Below are 20,069 nucleotides of genomic sequence, written 5' to 3'. Positions count from 1 at the left end.
TGTGTGACTTACTCCTCTCTGGCTGTGACCTAACATGAACGGTAAAACAGGAGCCACCTGCCAGCTGTTCTGTCTGTGGATGTAGTCACCTTCGCAGTGTGTAGCTGATGGTACATCAGAAACCCCCGTTGGTTTTGTGTCCAAAACACTATGGTAACACTTGCAGGATGTTTTTAGCTTTTACTAATATCACGCCTTCGCTCGGTTTGCTCCCTTCTAGTACTTGGAATGCTAAAAGTGCTTCTATTTTTCTCAAGGTTTAAGTTCATACTACAGAATTATGGTAACTTTTTTCCCAGCGGGAGCATTTAGTGTTAGGAATCCATCAGCTGCGTGATACGATAAATAACATAACACAGAGAATATAATGGGTTTTACCTACTTGGTTTTGACTGCTGTATTTCAGCAAGGATTTTTTTTGGAGGCCATAAAGCGGCTACAAGCGGCTTAATTATTGCTAGGCACCAGTTTCCTGCAGGAGATCGTTCTTTCAGGTTATTACACCGTAGCTAAGTTATTTCTTTGTGGTCGCCTCGGGACAGAAAAGGCACTTTCCAGTGCTGCTGTTCCCAGCGTACGGCACTCTAGAAACAGCTGGGGAAACAGCTCGCTTTCCTAGCAGTCTGTATATTGTGGTGTTGAGCTGTTTGTTATTTGTAACTTAAGGACTGAAAGGTATAGTGCAGTATTAGTGTGAAACTTTTACTAGGTATCTTAGGTTTTAATTAACTTTAGCTGTACAAAGACATGCACAAAAAGCCCCTTTTTTCAGTGATCTGGGGAGCACTCTTACTAAGCGCAGTGTAAAAACCATACACCATTCATACATAAAACAAATCAATTGTAGCTTTGTTTTTAAATATTACAGGTAGCTTAGGCTTTTAGTAATTTTTCTCCCTCTGGGCCTAGACGATATATAGAAACAGTTTTCACTCATCTCATGTCTCTGCCACAGATGTGAAGCTGAGAAGCTCAGAGAAGAAAATGCTATTCTGAAAAATGAAGTGACCGTATTAAATGAGGAAGGTAGTGCTTCCAGCCTGAAACTGAGGGAGCTAAATGGATCCCGAGAAGAAATGCGGTAAGAGTTGCATGGGGCATGTACCATGTGTGTGCCGTCAGGCTCTCGCTGCGGTGCAGACACGATGGTTACATCCCTTCTCTCAAAGCTCCTGTATGCGTTAGATGTTCTATAAAATTTGAAAGGGGCTTTTTTCGTGGTGCCACTGGAAATCCAGCTGGCTGACAGTCTGTTCCTCATCCTTTTCACCTGCCCCAGCTTGTCCGGCCCATTCCTAGGGCCAAAGCAGGGGCTTGACTGTAGGAGTTCAGGTGACCCAGTAACACATACAAACACAGGACCTAGTTAGGAGCTGACCTGATGCAGTTGCTACCTCAGCGAAGGCACAGCTTGTTGGCCTGGTGTAGCCTTAGAAAAGGCAGGAAGAGGCGCAGCGTGACAAAGCATTTCAGTGATTCGGTCTTCTGCAAGTAGATACCCATCCATGATCCTGGGAGTATTCTTCCCTTCTAGAAAAGAATTACACGGGGTACCTCGAGGAGCTGAGCACTTGCCGAGCCTGTGCTAAGCAATAAATAAATATCCAGAATTACCATTTCTGTCTGTCAAAACCCAGCCCATTCTTGTAGGCATGTGTATTAAGAAGCGACCCTAATGTTAACGAGCTTTCATTTTTTTTTCCTTAGCCAAAAGATAGAGGCTGTGAGAAAGGAGAAGGTGGCTGTACAGAAGATGGTTGACAACCTGAAAAAGCAGGTATGTGGCCTGAGTCCGTAACCTTCTCTGTAGAAATCATCACTGTGTAAAAGCTGCTCCTTAGATGGTCACGAAGGCAGTAGAAAATGACCATTATATGCACTTAAACTTTTTGATAACTGTTCTCATTAACTCTTTGGGATTAATATGAGGCTTGTTTGACCTAAGACAACTGCACTGCTGCTGTAACTAGTTACAGACTTGACAGCACTTTTCATAGTCAACTTGGAAAGTTTATTTAATAGAAGTATGAAGTTAAAATATATCTTTTGTAGTCTTTGTGGGTAATGCTGTGCAGTAGCCCATGGGAAACAGAGGTTATGTGACTCAGCCTCTACTTATTTCCCAGCTAGCTGGGTCTAGGAATGTTGCCAGCCGTGACCCTTTGCTCATATCCAAGAGACTGCTACTTTTATTTTAAGGGTGGTTTGTTATGCTAGGCAAAGTAGAAGGTTTAAGTAGCTCTTACATTTGTGTCCCTCTTGGTATTGCTTAGTATTCTGCTTGCTCACCAGCATAACCCTCAAAATATACATCAGCATGGCAAGGGGAAGGAGGAAGCGAGTTGTGTGCCAGACAACTGATAGTATAACTGATATAACTGAGGCCAGTTATAAGAAATTAACAGCTTGTGAGACTGACCGTGCATGCAGCAGGCCATCAGGAGGATTCCTGCTCTTAAACAGTTGATTTGGCCTAAAATTAGGGCACGGAGCAAGTTAAATATGCTTTAAGGAAATAAAGCAAGCAGTACTACTGGGGTCGTGACTGTTGCATAGAGTACAGTTAACTGCTACATCCCACTGCTCAGTCACCGTTTGCTGATTCTGTTGTCGTGGCAGAGCCATTGAATCGGAGTAACACTTGTCAGGGTGGTTTTTTTTAATCATCTTGACAGAAAGGAAATGTTTTTAAAACCTGTTCCCCACTGTAGAAATAGTCATGACTGCCACTGCTGTCCCAATTCAGGTAGCGGATCTGAAGACCAGGAACCAGCAGCTGGACTCTGAAAATACAGAACTTAGCCAGAGGAACTCCAAAAATCAAGCAGATGTGCAGGATCTTAATCAACAGCTGGCAAGGGTGCTCAAGCAAAAGGAAAGGGACGTGGGAAAATGTACCCTGGAAGAATGGGAAAAGGAGAGGCTGGTACTGAAAGAGGAACTGGAAAACTCCAAAGTAAAGGTACGGGGTTACCCTGTCATTAATGGTATGAAACAATGGAACTTTGGGGACTGCACAGGCGCTATGGCATTAGCATCCCTTTCTGGAGCTGTGCAAGGTCTTTCAGAGCTGAACCTTCCGAAGTACTGGCCGCAAACATGCATGCGTGCGGCAGTGAGGGTGGAAGGAAAGCGTCGGGGGGAGGTAGAAGAGGGAGGTAGAAGCGTGCAGGTTTGTCTTGAAAGTGGAGCTTAGGGATGCTAAATATTTACCTGTGTTTTCCAATATGCCCGTTCTGTTCAGCCCAGTGCCATCCCAGCTCTAACCCATGTCACTGGCTGCAGCACCCTCTGGTAAACCTTTGTTACTCTGCCTGTCTCCAAAGTTGAAATCTGAGCCGTTTATTTTTTTTTTTTTTTGCAGTCATCAAACATGGTGTCTTCCCTGGAGATGGAGCTGTCAAAAATGAAGGTTCAAGCTCACATACTGGAGCAGGAGAACCACATCCTCAAGCAGGAACTTGAGAAGACAAAACAGGTATGGCATCCAGTTCGAGTGCCGTCAGGTAATGCTGGCTGGCTCTGCCCTGCTGTCTTGCCCAGGCTGGAAATAGTTAATTTTATTTTTTTTTTAAAAAAGGTCATAACAGCAGGGGAACATAAATCCTCTTGAAACAGTCGCCACATACAACGCACAATTGTTCAAATAAGGTTGGTTTCACTTAGCCTTTGCCAAAAAGCCTTCCAGAGTAGTAGATCTACAAAGACAGGCTTTGACAATGAAGACGAAGATTTAAAGCTCTAATCAAGGAGCAGACGGGGCTTTTCTAGTCTGTGCAGATGGGATAGGCAGGGGAACGTTTTCCCGTGTTACTGGTGATACCCATATAGCTCCATTTAGGGACTGGTCTCTTCCAGCATGTCCTCTCAGAGAGAATTTCCTCTTGCTAAACCCATCTGGAGACTTCAGCGTCTCACAACTGCTGAGGATAATTTCCTGGAGGGCTTGGTTATTGCCTGTATAAGCATGGTTCAATTGGCTGTAAATATATGCTAATAAACATAGATAATGAAGGCTACAAATGAGTTAGCTCTCCTGATTAGCAATTTTCTTTACAGTGTAAAGCTCTCATTTGATGCACCCAATGCTTCGGCTAGATAATGGTCTTAAAAAGCAAAAGCAGATGAGGCCTATTCAGTCAAGAGTGGATTGTGGCTTGAGTGTAATTAAAGACAGGAGATTGAGTGAGCAAAGACAGAACAGCACGGGAGAAGGCAGAGTGTTAAGCTAAAGCGCTGTGTCAAATGGGAGAAGGAGCAGAAGTCAGCAGTACAGGATTTTTTTCCCCCCTCTCATAGAAGAGGCAGAGAAAGACCAGCCCTAAAGCAAATCCAAGGGATCACGGGGCGACTGGGCATCCTTAGCGCTGCTGTTGCAGGAAGGATGCCCTGAATCACGTGAACGATGCTGGTACGGTCACTTGTACCAAACTGCAGTATGCTCCTCTCTCTCCCGCTCCATCCGAAGTGGGATGCTTGGCCCGGAGGAGAAGAGAAAGCTTTGCGTGGCCCTTGCCTGCAAAATTCTGAAACGGCACAGCAATGCAACCGGGAGGGGTTTGTTTTCCACAGCTGCCCAGATGTCCTGATCTCGCTGACCTTCAAAATGAAGTTTCGAGCTTAGCTACTAAAAATGAAAAGCTGCAGAAGGAAAAAGAAGCCCTGAGTGAGGAGTTAAACAGATGTATTGATAAGGTAAGGAAGAACTGCAAATCCACATCACTACCTACACCCTGTAAGGGGCTGTTAAAATTCTTATATCATATCTTTATCACCCTAACCTGTAAAACTGCTTTGGATTTTTTTTTTTTCCTTACCTTCAAGCTAGATAAAGGCTTAATTGCCACTGGCTGCTTTTTTTTTTCCCTAGCTGGTGTTAAAGAAGCAGCTTAAATTCTGGAGCACAGCTTCACTGTAATTTGATTATGTAGAAAATTCCAAAGATTGCAAGGAGCAGAGGCCTGGATATAAATATTGCAGCAGGACAAGGAAGACAGTGTTCTCGCACTTTTCTTGCAGCTCTAACATACTGTACCGCTGGACTCGAGCAGTGTAGCCAGTACGCACACCATGAATAATGATCCCGTTGTGTGGAGGGTTCAGGCTGGGAGCTGAGGGGGTTTTTTGCTCTCCTGCGTTTTCTCTGCGTAGCTGTAACTCCCTCCAGCTTAACTCTCAAAGTCAAATTGAGTTAAAGAAAATCCTGAGTGAGTCAGGCTTACCGATGTAATCTTATTTCAGGTAGCTCAAGTAAGCTGCTTAGAGAATGCCATTGGCAGCTTGAAGCAGGAACAGAAGTCCTGGGAACAGCAGAGCCAGGCCCTGAAAACCCAGCTCGCCGTTTCACAAGAAAAGGTATAATAGTGGGGTTTGTTACAGCCCTGGATCGAAAGCATTTTATATAATCTCTTGTAGCGCCTTTTTTTGATTAAAAGCAGCCCTCTTCTCGTGCGTGCGGAGATGTCACGCAGCTCAGAATGGCCGCTTTGATGGGCTTGCGAAGTGACGTTCCTCAAGGACAAGAGGAAACTTGTTAGATGCACTGAGGGGGTTTTTGCCCCGCCAATAAGCTGTGTTGTTTTGCAGCTACAGCCAAGTTCCTTTTTTGCCAATTCTGTCCCAAAGTTACTCCTAAAATACTGTGGAGAGACTGCTGTTGCTCCCAGCTGTTTTGGCAGTGGCTCGTCTCTCACCAGGCAGGGGAGGGGTACAAATAGGTATCTGCTTCGCTGATTACGCTTGGGTTTTCTTGTTGGCCATGGGCTACCGGGAAGAATAAATAATTCAAGAGAGATTTTTCTCTTCCCAGCGTATCGCAATAAATATTCTGGGCTGGAAGCTGTGTCTCTGAATGTAGTACCGTGGCTGTATTCAAAGCGGATGGCAACTCATTTGGAACAGAAAGTCAGGAAATCATTTAACATTTTTAAAGGGGGCAGTCAGCATTAGAACTTCTTCACTCCTTTTGTCAGAGATCCTGGATGTGTGCGATATGCGTGATACACACATCCTAGCAGACAAAGCTTTCAAGAAATCTCGGTCCAGCAAATGCCAAGCTGCGTTCCTGCTCTTTACAGGTCCAGAGTCTAGATGAAACACTGCAGAACACCAACCTTCAAGTGTCCCGACTAAAATCGGACTTACGGGTGACACAACAGGAGAGGGAAACACTTAAACAAGAAGTGATGTCTTTACACAAGCAGCTGCAGAACGCCCATGAAAAGGTAACGGACCTCAGATGCCTCGAAGTCGGTCCACTTTGCATGCCAGGGTTTACGGATGCTACCTGCTGCTCTGCCGTAGCCAACTTACTGCTTTAGGGTGGCTTGTCTGTTAGAAGGACACAAATAGTGCTGCAGGCTTGAGCAAGTAGACTCTGAGTTATGCAACTATTGATTTTTTTTAAATGTTTTTTTAAACAAGTGATATCAAGCTAATTTTAAAAAAAAAAGCTGAAAGGAGGTGGGAAGCCCTATTTTAATGGTGTTTTCAGTTTTAAAATACTTAACTATAATTAGTTTTGTCAGATTGTATGTAATGTGTGGACTTTAAACTTATTTTTAAAAAACTTATTTGAAGATTTGACCATAAGTCCAGGCCATGATCAGTCCCTCTCATGAGTCTCCATTCTTCCCTGAAAGAAATCTTTTGCCCAAAAAACAAACAAACAAAAAAATTAAATCTCTGTCTGTGAACAATGTATGAATTTACACCTATCAAAATTATAAACATATTAACAATCAAACTAGTAATTGACGGGGGGGATCTAATTTTCAGTCAAACTTGGTTTTGAAAGGCACGGTATTACAGCCTCTCTTAACTGATGAGGAACTGTAACTGCAGGAGGTTGTAGACAGCAGTCTTGGGATTGGTATTATGAATTCAGTTACTAATTTGGCTTGTTTGCCATGTAATTAAGGAATATTTAATGTCCACATGGAAAAGAGGCTGTTTCAGGCTTGTACAACAGGAACTAAATTACAGCTATTACCGAATGATCTGTAATACTGAGTTCTATTATTTGCCTGATGAGGCTGTGAAATGGAGCACAAATTGCTGTTTTGTGTTGAGCTCCGCGCGCTCGTATCAGCCGTGCTGGCGCGGTGCGCTGTGATTTTAGCAAAGGGAAGCGCTTTGGGTTTGCGCTGGGGTTAGCCGTTGGGTTTCTTAGGGGAAATCAGCGCGTAGGCTAGGAGGAAGACGGGAATCCTGCGACTTTAGAGTCTGCAGTTACGGAAAGCCTACTTAAAGCCCACCTGAATAGCGAAAATGTCTGCTTCTTTGTTTAAGGCCTAACCCTGCAATTCTGTCTGTCTTAAGAATCGGGTTCTAGAAGGGGCTGTGCCTTCCTCAGGGCTGCAGGACCCACAGAGGCAACTACACTGGGATGAACTGGACCAGCTGACGAAACAGGAGCAGCAGCTGCTGAGGCAGGAGAACGAAAGGCTGCGGAGAGAAGTCCAGAGCTCTAAAACAGACCTGACTCACTCCAGGGAGAAGGTAACCTGAGCAAGCTGACGGATCACAGAGGCAGTCCCTGAGTGCTAGGCAAAACGTAACGGTTCTTGGTTTGCAGTGGGTAACGCAGGAGAGGAATGTTGCTCATTAGGTTTGAATAGAAACCTTGGCAGAAAGAATGTATAATGGAATAGTTTTCCTTTATATGGGCACTGAGTATGCAGATGCTCTTGTGATGCTTCAAACAGCTCTTTTTTTTTTTTTTAAAAAGAAAATCCTGATGACTCTTGTCTAAGGTGCTTGTCTGACTTTCAGTTAACGCCCTTCAATTTTTTTTCTTTCATAAAAACTTCTTAATATTCCAAGCATTCTTCATGTCCGATTTCCTGGCTCAGTTTTAGGCAGATTATGGGGAAGAGGAGGGGAAAGACCTTTTGTTGCTCAAAGCTAAAATGTCAAAAATATGCCAGAATCTACTATGAGTCCAAAATCGATTGGTACTCGGTATTTCAGATTAAGTAAATGCAATTTGATTTTTTTTTTTGAATGATGACATTTGTTCATCTCTGCTCTCTTTAGATCCGACAGCTGGAATCTACTATCCTTTCCCTAAAGCACCAAAAACATCAAAGCCAGGCAGGTATCGTCAAAGCCATAGAGCAAGAGAAATTAAGTTTGAAGAGGGAGTGTGAACAGCTTCAGAAGGAGTTGTCATCTGCAAACAGGAAGGTTAGTTTTCGATGGTAAATGCGTGACTCAGTGCGGTACTTTCCATCTCTAAGAGCTGATGTGGAAAGCTGCAATTTTCTTCTTTGAACTCTGCATTCTTGGTCTCTGAGGAATCCCTGTCCCAAGGAGCTGACTGTCTTCTGCGCTTCTGCAGAGCGGGCAGGGTGGAAGTCTGTGCCAACGTGCTGCAGGAGCTCTAGTCAGCACAAAGAGTTTGGGGGTAGAGCACGGGCACGGCCTGCTCGAGTGCTCTGCAACGCCCAGGGCCTGTAGGCTGGCGGTCCCGCTTGCAGGTGAAGAACCGGTCACCCTGCCTGTTCCTTGGAACGCGTGTCGGAGGCGCTGTGTAACGTTGGCTTAGACATCACTTTCAGCAAAGCATTACGCTTGTCCAAATACTTCTGCCTTTTAATCTTGAATTGTCTTGACGTGCGGTGATTCGTGACTTGCGTATTGGGAAAAACCCAGGTAAAGCGAGGAACCGCTCCCTTTCTAAGGAAACTTCTTGTCTTTAACAGATCAGTCAGATGAATTCTGTTGAACGTGAACTGGAGACCAGCTCTGAAAATGAAGGGCTAAGGAAAAAGCAAGTCAAACTGGATGATCAGTTGATGGAGGTACTTTTCAATCCGTGTTGGCTGTACTGAATAGTGTGGGGCTTTATCACTATCTCGCTGAATCTATGAATTTATTTAAAAACAACTCCTAGATATGTAGGAACAGAGGGGAACTAATTGCAACTAGCAGAATTAATCTCCCCTAATGCCTAATCTCATCTTTCATGATCAAGATGTGACAAACACGCTTCTCTGAAGCACGTCGGTTTATCGTAATTCACGTAAGGCTTCAGATATAAAAATCAAACAGCGAAGAAATCTGTTTCTGTGCTTGAGGCAAGGCTAACGCTTTCTTCTTCCTTCCAAAATCACGTGACCTGAAGTTTCCTAACTAATATTGGCATAATGCTGCTGTTGATGTAGAAACCTGTTCTTATTTACTAGGAGAATAACTTGCTGAATGTAAGCGTTGCTATCTTATCTAGATCGTGACAGAATCGCAATTTACACAACTTGCTGTTAACCTAAAGGCACGAGTGAAAACTTCAACTGGGATTCTTCCAAAGCCTGCTGGAAATGTGGGTGTTTGTTCAGCACTGCTGGAGATGGGTCACGATGGATGTTGGGAAAACTGCGTAGTTCTTGGGTGTCCTTGCTTACAGGAACGGGCAAGCTTGACTACGTTAAGTTTGTGTATCCCTTAAGGTCAGGCTAGACCTCCGAGTTGTCTTGGCAGTTTTGCCTAAATTTGATGTTCTGAATTTGAGTTTAAAACGTATTATTTAGAAAAAAATAATAAAACTTGAAAAATTGTGACTTGTCCCATAAATCAAAGGATCTTCTACCTGAGGCTTTTACAACAAACACTCTTTGTTAAAAGGCTTCATGTTTTCATCAAGAGCAAACAGGAAACACGTTACACTGAATATACTATGTAATTAGCTATAAAATTGTCAAAATTTGATTAGAAAAGATGAGATTCTGATAAGTTACTGAAGAGACTGTTTATATGCCCTGTGCTTTTATTTCTGTAGTCTTAATTAAGCTTTGGGGAAATTCCAAACACTGATAAACCCTTTAGTATCCACACCGAGCGTGGAATTGCGTTTTCTCCTAAAATGTGTATTTCAAACATGCAGGACCCTTGTTACTCCTGATAACCTTTTCCCAGCAGGTGTGTATAACATTCATGTAGCACTTTATGACTTCTAACTTTCTCTTTTGTGCCTGTTCTCCTTTTGTTCATGGCTAACCTCTCTAGAACTCAGTGGTTGGAACTAGCAGAGAAGGGTGCAGTTCTCTTTCTGAAATAGTGTGCGAAGGTAGAGCAATCATTTTCAATGTACTACCATAGCATGGAGAAAACATTTCTTTCTTTTGTGGATTATTTTTTTTTATTATTATTCCATGCATCTTTTAAGTAAAGAAGCCACTATTCATTTTAATGAAAAATTTTGTACTCCGAGAGCTGCCCTAACTTCTTTGTGGTTAGCGTATCGTGCAATTTGATTCCGTGCGCCAAGAAGTTGCGTACTTCTAAGGCACTGCCATGAAAATGGAGACCAATAACCGATTGCGTTCAAAAGAATGAAACTGAAAATAAGAAAATGAAAAGTGGCTCAAGCCCTTCCTTCTAACCCATTGACTGCGAGGCTTGAAGGTGTTTGCATATTTACCTCTGATATCTGCATGCTTTTTCACCAGACTGTCGAATCTTTCCTTAATATTAACTGGTATGTGATCACACTCAGTGTCATCCCTAATAGTTTAGCGAGTTTGTTCTTGCTCCACTTTCTTCCACAGATGAATACGGCAAGCCTATACTGTTTTCATTAGCCATGTAATTGGTATAGATTTTTAAGATGCTGCTGACATGAATTGGCTGTTTCTTCAGCTCTTTCATTAGATGCTCATGTGCTTCACGTTACAGGAAACCCTAAACAAATTCTGTCAAAAGCTCATTATTCTCACCGTTTATATTGTCAGTAAAGGACTAGCTCCTTTAGGACAAGTTGATTCAAGAGAACCTCCTGATAGCTTAAAAAAATTACAAATAGTTTTATTTTAAAGTACTTGTAAACCTATTTTCTGTTTACCTGAGTCAGCAGAGGTGTACAGGTGCTAACACAGCCAGAAGAGCTGTGCCATTATGAAAAATGCTTATAGTTGTTCATGTTATAGATGAACTCAGTAACTGAAATATGGCTACGAATTGAGGCCTTAATTCCACCACTTGTGAAAGGAAAATTAAACCCGCTAACATAATCTTACACCCATTTTCCTAAGGGAACAGAATGATGGTTTTGAGATAACAGGTGAGAATTTTATGATGTGGCCTGAACTGAGCTTCCTGGGAAGAAAGTATTAATCTTATGCAAATTCAAGCTGCAAATCAGCTTGTCTGAAACATCGGGGGGGTTACCGTACAGTTCTGGTCTCTTTTTAGTATTATTAAGCTCTTACAACTGTGAGCTAGTCTTACCTGGATTTTACTTTAGTCTAGAGAAGTGCTGAATTCTTTCACGTGACTATCTTGGCTCTTAATATTGCCTGAAAGTTCAGCTAATGCTGGGCCAGTTGATCTGACCAGGGCGCTCGTGGTTGCAATGGAACTGTAGTAAGGCAATGCCAGAAACGCCTCTTTTTCTAGCCACCTTCCTCCAGTAACTGTCATAGCACTGCTTGGGAGCGGCGCTTAATTAAATGATGTGGGGAGGCTAAACCGTCTGGGACAAGCCTGTTCTGAAGCGCTCTTCTTGCTGTAGCAAGAACTATCAGGGTTGTCATCTTTGTCCCACGTGACACACGTAGTTTTACCAACTAAAAGACTTCTCTGGTCCTTCCTTCACAAAGGACGACCGTTATGCATGGCCTATTTGTTGGTATATACTACCTTTACATTACATAGACTTGTTGATGCACTTGGTAACTTTTTTTTTAATGAAAGCAAGACTTAGATTTAGAGTTAAACCACTTCAGATTGCTACGTGCATCTGTATCTCTGGGTATACTTCTGCTTGTGCAGCACAGGCTCTCAGGAGGTCTCCAGACTTGCTATCAAACTCTGCTTGTGGCATGTCTCGAAATGAAAATTATAAAATATGTTGAAATTTCTACAATTAGTAGTGAACATAGGGAAAGATATATATGGGATTCGAAATACTGAATTCTGAATGTAACAGCAGCTGGCATCAAATTAGTGAAGTCATTGTACATTACATTGAAAACTTGTTTTGCTTTTGAGAATGTTACCTCTCCATCCTCGATTAAAGACTAGAAATAACCAGCACTGGTGGACAGCTTCTTCAGCCTGCTTCGTGCTAGTGCTCTTATCTGGAAGTGGATGCTATTTTTAGAAGAGCTGCTGAGATGAAGGTTCAAATCAAAAGGACTGTTAAGCTAAAGCTCACCACAGGCCCGTTTAACTTTGACAGGATTTCATCAGAAACTCAGTGAATTTATAATTCAGGTCTGAAGTTAGGAATCAAAAGCTCTGATTCCTTTAGACTTCAGAACTGCACGTAAAGATGCATCCTTTTTCATTGGAAAGAGAAATCTGTTTAGCTTCTGTTACTGAGTTCAGGCTTGTTTCTCTTGCATACAAGCAGCTGTTCAACCTGATGTGTAGTGCATCACTGAAAGATGTCTTGTATGAGCGGCAGTGCTGCTTTCTCCTGACGGCTGACTGACTTTACCCTTCAGATGCTCCACTCCAGCGCCAGCGTGATGCTTAGCCAATCTCCGCACTCCCGGGAGCTCCAGCAGCAAGGCTGTGCTATGGTGCCCAAGGAACAGTTCCTGCAGCTCCAACACCAGCTACTACAAGCAGAGAGGAGGAGTCAACGTCTTCAGGAAGAACTTGAAAGTAGACCCTCTGAAACAAACATGCAGCAGGTAAAGCTCTCGTTACTTTGCAGGTTACAGCTTTAAAAGGATATCTGGTTAGTTTTCTTGGGTTTTTTCTTTCAATTCTGATAAGATCCGTTCTCTGTTTATGCCAGTTCAAAACTTAAAATTAAAATTCATTCTGTCAAAGATACGTACAAAACAAACCTTTGTTATTTAGCATATTTAGTTGGAACCATAGCTTAATTCTGAAGTCCTCTTAATCTTTTTGAAATAAAAAACACTCCCATCCACATTCAACTGGCTTTTCTCCTCCTGATCAATGCACAGTAAGCGTGCACAGGGGTTTTTGTGTTGGTTTTTTTTTCCTTACATAGCGTCTGTATCTGGAACCATCGGTTTAAAAAATGCTCTGCAGCACATACTGCACAAGCACATAAAATACTAGTTTGGGCTGTTGCTGTCACATGGAGTTCTGTCATTTGTATCTGAGCAGGATACAAACAAATTAATCCTTTCTGTAAGGTCAGCCTGTCTTCATGATTTGGCCGTAAGACAGGGCATTGTTCAGAGAGCACTGTTCCTGTTATACAGAAACTTCCACATTGGCATTTCTGAGGGAAAACAATCTCATTCCAAGGAAGATCACGTGCACTGCACATACTGAGCAGAGTCATTTTTAGTGGTGTTTGGGGTTTTAGCGTGTCAAACTGAATTGTAGGCCGTGGGTAGAAAAGTTTGCATCTCCCATAGAAAAAATGAAGCTTGGGGACTAGGCTTGCCAAATGACTCTCTTCAAAAAGTAACCGAATCTAAAGCTTTGGCTCAGGCCATAGGTCTTAAAATTAATATTACAACTTTATCTTATGAGAAAAGATAAAGTTCTAAATAACTTAGATGAAATATTAAACACTTTTATTGATCTCTTGGTAGAAAAAAAAAAGTTACGTTTTAAACTCAGATTGCAGTTACACTTTTAAAAAACAAGACCAAGACTTTGAAGCTCAGAAATATCTGAACATGTTAACAGTGTTTTCTGGAAAAGTATTGTGGAGACTGAATATATGCAGTTAGAGGTTCTAAAGTTTCCAAAACTTGGTGTAAGAATTCTTTTTTTTTTTAAGAAAGGCATAAAGTTAACAAGTTCCCCCCAGAAAAGAGCTTAACAGCAAACAATACAGGATAAGTAAAAATAAGTCAATTGTCAGGTTCTCTGCCTTTCAGCTGAGTCCTGACAGAAGTGCATTACCGCAAGCTAATGTCCTTGGGCAGATACAACAGAAAGCCGAGCATGCCGTTGAATTTTGAAATCAATAAAAGCCATATTACAGCAGGAGCATCCGCCAATGAATGTGCTGTGTGTTGCATTAGGAGTGATGACTTTGTAATTTTTGCCTTTGAAAGCCTGAGATACAATTTGCAAACTAGTCACATCCTGGAACTTGGAGTTCTACAGATAAATCACTTCGGCGTTTCCTGTAAAAGCTTTTATTCTGGAAAGCTTCATGAACTTAAAAGTACTTCGAGAGGCTTAGCAAATATTTGCTGTCAATGCACTAATGCACTTAATCCTTTTAATTTTTTCCATTGGATTTTTTTTTTTTGGCTTAAAGTGAATGGATATTCTGATTTATAACATCTACAGCTTTTTTCATGGGCTTGACTAGAGAGCTTTCTAAAATCACTATTAAACACATGCATTCTACAGCTATAAACAAAGCCAAATTTGTTTCAGCTTGTCTCAACTTCGACGTTTCTGTAAGCGCATCTCGCTTTAATTCTCACTGTTGATGTTTCTTCGTCGTCCGGATTTCTAGGGTTAACATTTAGTTGAGCTGATGTCCATTTTAATGTCCCCTTTAGCATCTTGAAAAATTGCATCCTAATCCCTCTTCATCGTCTTTTCACCAGTGAGTACGATATCAGGTTATCTCCATGCGTTCTGTGTAAATTTAATCACCTAGTTTTGCTGCTGCTGCTTTGCACTTTGCAGCTTTCTTAGCTCCTGAGTCCTTCTGTGTAATAAGGTACCCAAAGTTACCCCCCTCCTTTTGGGAATTATTTTGTGTTCATCATGCTTTGCGATTTTTTTTCCTTGCTTTTTCATCATGGCTATGGTGGTCTGTGTTCTCATTCATTTTACAGTCAGTCTTGAGCTCTAAAGGCTCCTGTCCCACGTTCAAATTTCACTAAATTAAGACTCCTGAGCCTTTTTCTGCTGTGTTAACCTGTCTGGACTCTTCTGAATGCCAAATGACTGTTTCTGCTGTGTCTGGTGCTGTGATTCTTACCTGCTGCACAGCAGCAATCGCTGCACTTGCTCTCCTATTCCTTGCTCGATAACTAGATTTGGGAGCCTGTTCACGACCCAACCTTTTCCCAAGTTCTCTTTAGAACCGCCGCTAACCAGTGTGTTTGTTCAGAGTACTCAGAGTTGCGCAGCTTCCCCTTTCTTCAGCTCTTTATTTCAAAATTCAAATGCCTCTGACCAACAGCTTGTTCACCCGTCTCAGGAGAAGACTTACAACTAGGTTTAAAATAGAGATGCGGATAACTTTTCAGAGGAGGTCAGTTGGACTGCCTTTTTCACAGATGCGAGATCATACATCTATAGCGGCAGATAATTTCCTCTGAGAAACTGAACTGCTTTGCTGATTGCAGTTAATCGCTGCCACTGAGCTTTTTAAATCCCTCAAAACCGTGGAGGAGCCAGCTGAAGAGTCCTTACGGTGCCTCTTGAACACCTCCTCGATTGCAGACGTCTACCGCTACTAGTAGTTATTTACAGAACTATGAGATGTGATACTCTGCACGTTTGCTGTTGTGTGTGGTTTTGTTTGTCTTGTGTTGCTTGCTTCGCTTGTATTGGTGGTTTGCTTTAAGTATACGTACGTATTGAAAAGAAAATCTGGATATCAGGGTGAAGTGTCCCACTTGCCTTCTTTCTCTAGGCCTTGCTACCGGAGCAGCGAGCAGTGCATGCAGATTCCTACCGGAGGATCGGGCACCTCTGACAGCTTGGCTGCTTGCGATCTCATTCCTTACCCTGATAAACACACACAAACACACGAACTGGCATAAGCTGAGAAACTTGAGGATCAAATTATTTTGTGCTTTTGCTAAAAAAAAAAAAAAAGTCTCCACAGTGTTATCTCCTATTTATTTGTCTAGAAGCTATTTTGTGAAAGTTCATAAGCTGTCTTTTTTTTTTAACTTGTTACAAATAATTTTTATTTATGTTATTTAAAATGTGGAGTTGTTCAGTGTGGAAAGAGACTATTTTTCTCAAATGGTACTAATTTTATATGAGATTTGAAGAAAATCTGGGGTATTTATACTGCATTTTTGTATAAGATGTATAAACTTTTTAACAGGGAAAGTGACTTTTTTTGATGTAAATGAAAAATAAAAAAAATTTTAAACATAATGTCTCTTGTCTTAATAGTATCAATAGTTTACGCTTCATGGAAAACAATTAACAAATTTTAGACAAAATATTTGGCTTTGATACTGAGTGGTGTCGTATCAGGACTTCTGGGAAAGATTTGTAATGGGGGATGTACATAAGTACAGATACTCAGCTTCTCTGTAGCATGCTTGAGAAAAGAATTTGCCTAGTCCATGGGCGTATTCTACTGCTGTGGCCATAAAGTAAAAAGGCAGTGGCAGACAAGGGAAAATTATTAACACACTTGTCTCTTGGCTAACATTCCTTAGTGGTTTTTGTCTCAAAATTACTAGATTAAACTGGATTTTTAAGTCTTTAAGAGGTCAGGAAAACACCTCTTTAAGGCCCATGATTTGTCTCGCTGGGAGCCATGAACCATTTCAGCTGTTTGCCTTCAAAGATCTTTTTGCCCCTGTCGTTCTAATGACCTTAAAGCTGATGCCTGAGCTGGCTTCTCCCATTAAACACGAAACAATGTGAAGTTAGAAAAAACATTCTCAAATCAATTTTCAGCCAAAAAACCAGGGATCACAGGTATTGAGACCACTACAATTCTTAGCTTTCACTTAACTACTCACTCGCGGCTCCTGGAACCGATACGAAGTCTGATGGTCAGCCATGGCTTTGAATTCCAATCAAATTACAAAAGACAGCTCAAGATAACTTGGCTGGAAGTCCTGCTGAGCAGTACTTTTTTTAATCTGGAAAAATGTCCAGTCCAGCAACACTGCAAAACTGCTTTCTATACGGCTTTAACTTTTTTCAGTTTTCTTTCACAAGCTCAATGATCCTATAACCCTGTACATAGACTTCAGGAGTTTCTGGTGTTACAACAAATAAAATGTTGAATGGACTTCAGTCAGTCCCCTAAGGTGGATCTTTCTGCAGTGGTTTAGATGAGCATTTACCTCCCTGAAACGCTCCTCCCTCAGGCTTTTCATTTATCCTCCCCCACATGTGTGAAGGTACTTTGGTTTTGAAGGTATTTTGTTTTGGGAGAAGGAAGGGTAGTGCTTTCTCAACGTTAATCTTCTCAGATGGCTTCCTGGAACGAGAGTAAGAAGCTAGCAGTAAAATAGAGTCCCTTTCCCTGCAGTCAGTGTCTAAAGTTCCTAAATACAAACAAGGTTTCTTGTAGTTCCTGGTGTTTCTAATTTATTTGGGAAAGTGTCACTCAACCGCTGGTGTAGTGGGCTCTCCCATGATGCTGAGTTACTATGCTTTTAGTTAGACTGTTACCTCACTGAAGAAGTAGTGGGAGAGTAATACTGTCAATTAACATGTCCTTATGACTGCACCTTAATTTTTTTCTAAAATAGTTAAGATTTTCATTGGTGTTTTGTCTCCCACATGCAACAGAAATATGGCAGCACCTAAGAACAAGAAAAAGAAACTATCCAGATCCTGATTATCACAGTCAAGACCAAACTTAGAATTTTATATCAATTTTTCTTAGATCTGGTAATCTCAACTGTAACTTTGACTTAGAAAATGAGTTCAATGCTCCAAGTGTCCTTTAAGTGTTTCCATGAAATTTTGTTTCCATGAATGGTTTATTCCTTTAGTCAACTCTTTAAAATAGACTCAAAGGTGGAGTGCCAGCTGTTTTCTCAAGCATAAATGGAAAGAGACTGGTGAATGTGAACTGATTTTTATTAACTGATTCTCACGTAAATGTTGCTTTCCAGGGGGGTCATGAGCAGCTTCTAAAAATGATGGAAGAACGTATGATGGATGTTGAACAGAAACTAAGGCTTGTGAAGAGGCTTCTCCAAGATAAAGTAAATCAGCTGAAAGAGCAAGTAAGCACTCTTCCTCTCTTCCTCAAATCGCCCCCATGACTTCTGTAAACAACTAAGTGGGCCAAAGCTTCTTCCTTAGAATAAAGTTAGAAGGTGCTTTCCTTTTTCTCTTAGTGCTTCTGAGCTGAAGTACAGCATCTTTGCCTGGAACACCAAATGGGGGACTGACTCCACCACTCAATTTCCTAAAAGCGATGCTTGTTTGATACGCTGACACACTTAGAGTCAGGAAACAAACAGCGAACTCGGGCCAAGTAGCCTAACTGGAAAAGTTGCTTAGAAATGGAGGAAAAAGAATTTCCTGAGGAGTACAGACAGGATTACTGTGCAATTATTGATGTTTTTTGGCATTGCTTGCCCTAACACACCCTTTTCTTGACATGGTTTTGGGGTTTTTGTTCTTGCCCTGGTCTGCCTTCTTCAGAAGTCCCCAGCAGTGTAGGAAAAGGAGGCTTTTGAACACGTAGACAGGCGTGACGTGGTAATGGTATCTCTTTTCTACGGAGGTACAGTCTCCTCTTTCGTGGTAAGGAAGAGCTACTCTGACAGGGTCTCCCGCCAAAGGGCTGTTCCCAGAAGCACGTAGACAAATGCTGTTCTGCCCAATTTTGTAGGAGGAGCTGGTGGTCCAAACCTCGGAGGAAGTATCTCTGTGGGATCACTGGGCTTGAGGCTCCTCTTGTGAATGAGACTTGTCCATCGAGGACAAGTGCTATAAAGCAGCACTCCCCTGACAGGATTCATGTGAAGCCCTCTATCCTCTGCCTGGTCTCCTTACAAAGTCTTTCCAGTTCAAAAATATTTGTAGTTCTCTATAAAGTCTCCACAAACATGCAGGTTTTTAACAAAGGAAAATAAGCCCAATGGGTGGGTTGTCTTCCTTCGATATTTGAGTTACAATAAGCATATTCACCTACTTCCCCAGCCCTGTTGTCACTTCTAATTTTTTTATTCTTATTTTGCTTTTAACTTGCTGAGTAATTATGTTCTGTTCACAATTCAGCTTTCCAAGAACACTAAGGCAGATGCAATGGTCAAGGATCTCTATGTTGAGAATGCACAACTGCTGAAGGCTTTGGAGATGACAGAACAGCGGCAGAAAACTGCTGAAAGGAAAAACTATTTACTAGAAGAAAAAATCGCCAACCTCAATAGAATAGTAAAGAACCTGGCATCCCCGTCATTTAGTTCAGCCTCCGAGATAAGGTCGTAGCAAAGCCATTAAGCATGCCACAGGCCCGTGCACTTTACTGAAATGTTAATATTTCAGCTTTTCACTGTGTTACCTTTTTGTATGGATGATTTTTAGTTAACAGATGCCTCCAGGGAGAGGACAGAGCTCAATCCCAAACCGGACACTGCCAAAAGAGAACTTTTGTTTATCCCAAACTGTTTTTCTGCTAAGTTTTGCCTAAAAGTTATCTTCACCACGTTAAAAAAAAAAAAAAATGTTTTTCTAAGTTAACTTATTTTGATACTTTAATTTAATTTAAAATATAAATTCCGAATTTACTGTATTGAATCAATTATTCCTCTCTAGATTGAAGCCAAGGTCTAATGCAAACTTACAAAACTATAAAATATTTTTGGCTTTCTAGAATACTGCCTGGTCCAAATCTAGTAGCATTGACAGATCAGCCTCCAACACTGTCAGTGTGATTGCTGTTGAGAGCAAGACTTTCCCGGCATGGTCTGGGGCCTGCAAACTGGTTCTGGTTTCTGTAAAGCCATATGCTCCACCTTATGCATGAGGCCTCTGGGTTATTCCTCATGGCTGTTTCTCTGCAGAGCTCAGAAAACAAAGTTTTCTTAAAAATATGTAAAGAGACTACTGCCTCCAACTAAGTATAACAGTATTTCGACTGAACAAATTTCCCAGCTGGCAAATAAAGACTTTTTTTTTTTTTTTAAGCCATGCTGCCAGACAACTTAAAAATTGTAGAAGCCTTAATTTTTTGGTACGTGGAAATAAGTTATACTAAACAAAGGAGGAGTCACTAAACAGAAGTGAAGATGGGAGTTTTGTTTATATGATTTGTAAATTCAGTACAGCAGTGGAGTATATTTATTAAACAACTGGCAGAAGAATGAAGAGGGGGGCTTGAATGATTGCATCAGTGAAATCTTGTCGTTAGGCCTCACAAACGTGGCCCTTTGCCGTCAATGCAGTGTTCCTTTTGACCTGAGTGACAATTTGGAAAGGCCTGTCTGTTGGGGTAGGTCCTAGTA

General features: G+C 41.6%; 1 protein-coding gene across 4 annotated transcripts in view; it reads left to right on the top strand.

Moving 5' to 3' along the window:
• Positions 1 to 19,053, top strand: part of NIN (ninein) — a 55,050-nt gene extending 35,997 nt beyond the window's left edge. For 3 of the 4 annotated variants that reach the window (XM_086462310.1, XM_086462309.1, XM_086462308.1), the window contains 13 exons: positions 956 to 1,081; positions 1,708 to 1,777; positions 2,747 to 2,962; positions 3,365 to 3,478; positions 4,573 to 4,695; positions 5,242 to 5,355; positions 6,078 to 6,224; positions 7,321 to 7,500; positions 8,038 to 8,187; positions 8,706 to 8,804; positions 12,447 to 12,638; positions 17,727 to 17,840; positions 18,844 to 19,053. In XM_086462310.1, the coding sequence (XP_086318436.1) occupies positions 956 to 1,081; positions 1,708 to 1,777; positions 2,747 to 2,962; positions 3,365 to 3,478; positions 4,573 to 4,695; positions 5,242 to 5,355; positions 6,078 to 6,224; positions 7,321 to 7,500; positions 8,038 to 8,187; positions 8,706 to 8,804; positions 12,447 to 12,638; positions 17,727 to 17,840; positions 18,844 to 19,053 (1,855 nt within the window). Of the gene's footprint in view, positions 1 to 955; positions 1,082 to 1,707; positions 1,782 to 2,746; positions 2,963 to 3,364; positions 3,479 to 4,572; positions 4,696 to 5,241; positions 5,356 to 6,077; positions 6,225 to 7,320; positions 7,501 to 8,037; positions 8,188 to 8,705; positions 8,805 to 12,446; positions 12,639 to 15,541; positions 15,605 to 17,726; positions 17,841 to 18,843 lie in introns of those variants that run through there. The other variant, XM_086462311.1, reaches the window with a different exon arrangement.
• The last annotated feature ends 1,016 nt before the right edge of the window (positions 19,054 to 20,069 follow it).

The sequence above is a fragment of the Leptosomus discolor genome, chromosome 3 (genome assembly GCF_034619465.1).
Source record: "Leptosomus discolor isolate bLepDis1 chromosome 3, bLepDis1.hap2, whole genome shotgun sequence".
In the NCBI taxonomy this organism is placed as follows: domain Eukaryota; kingdom Metazoa; phylum Chordata; class Aves; order Leptosomiformes; family Leptosomidae; genus Leptosomus; species Leptosomus discolor.
This window is presented reverse-complemented; position numbering and strand designations above follow the sequence as displayed.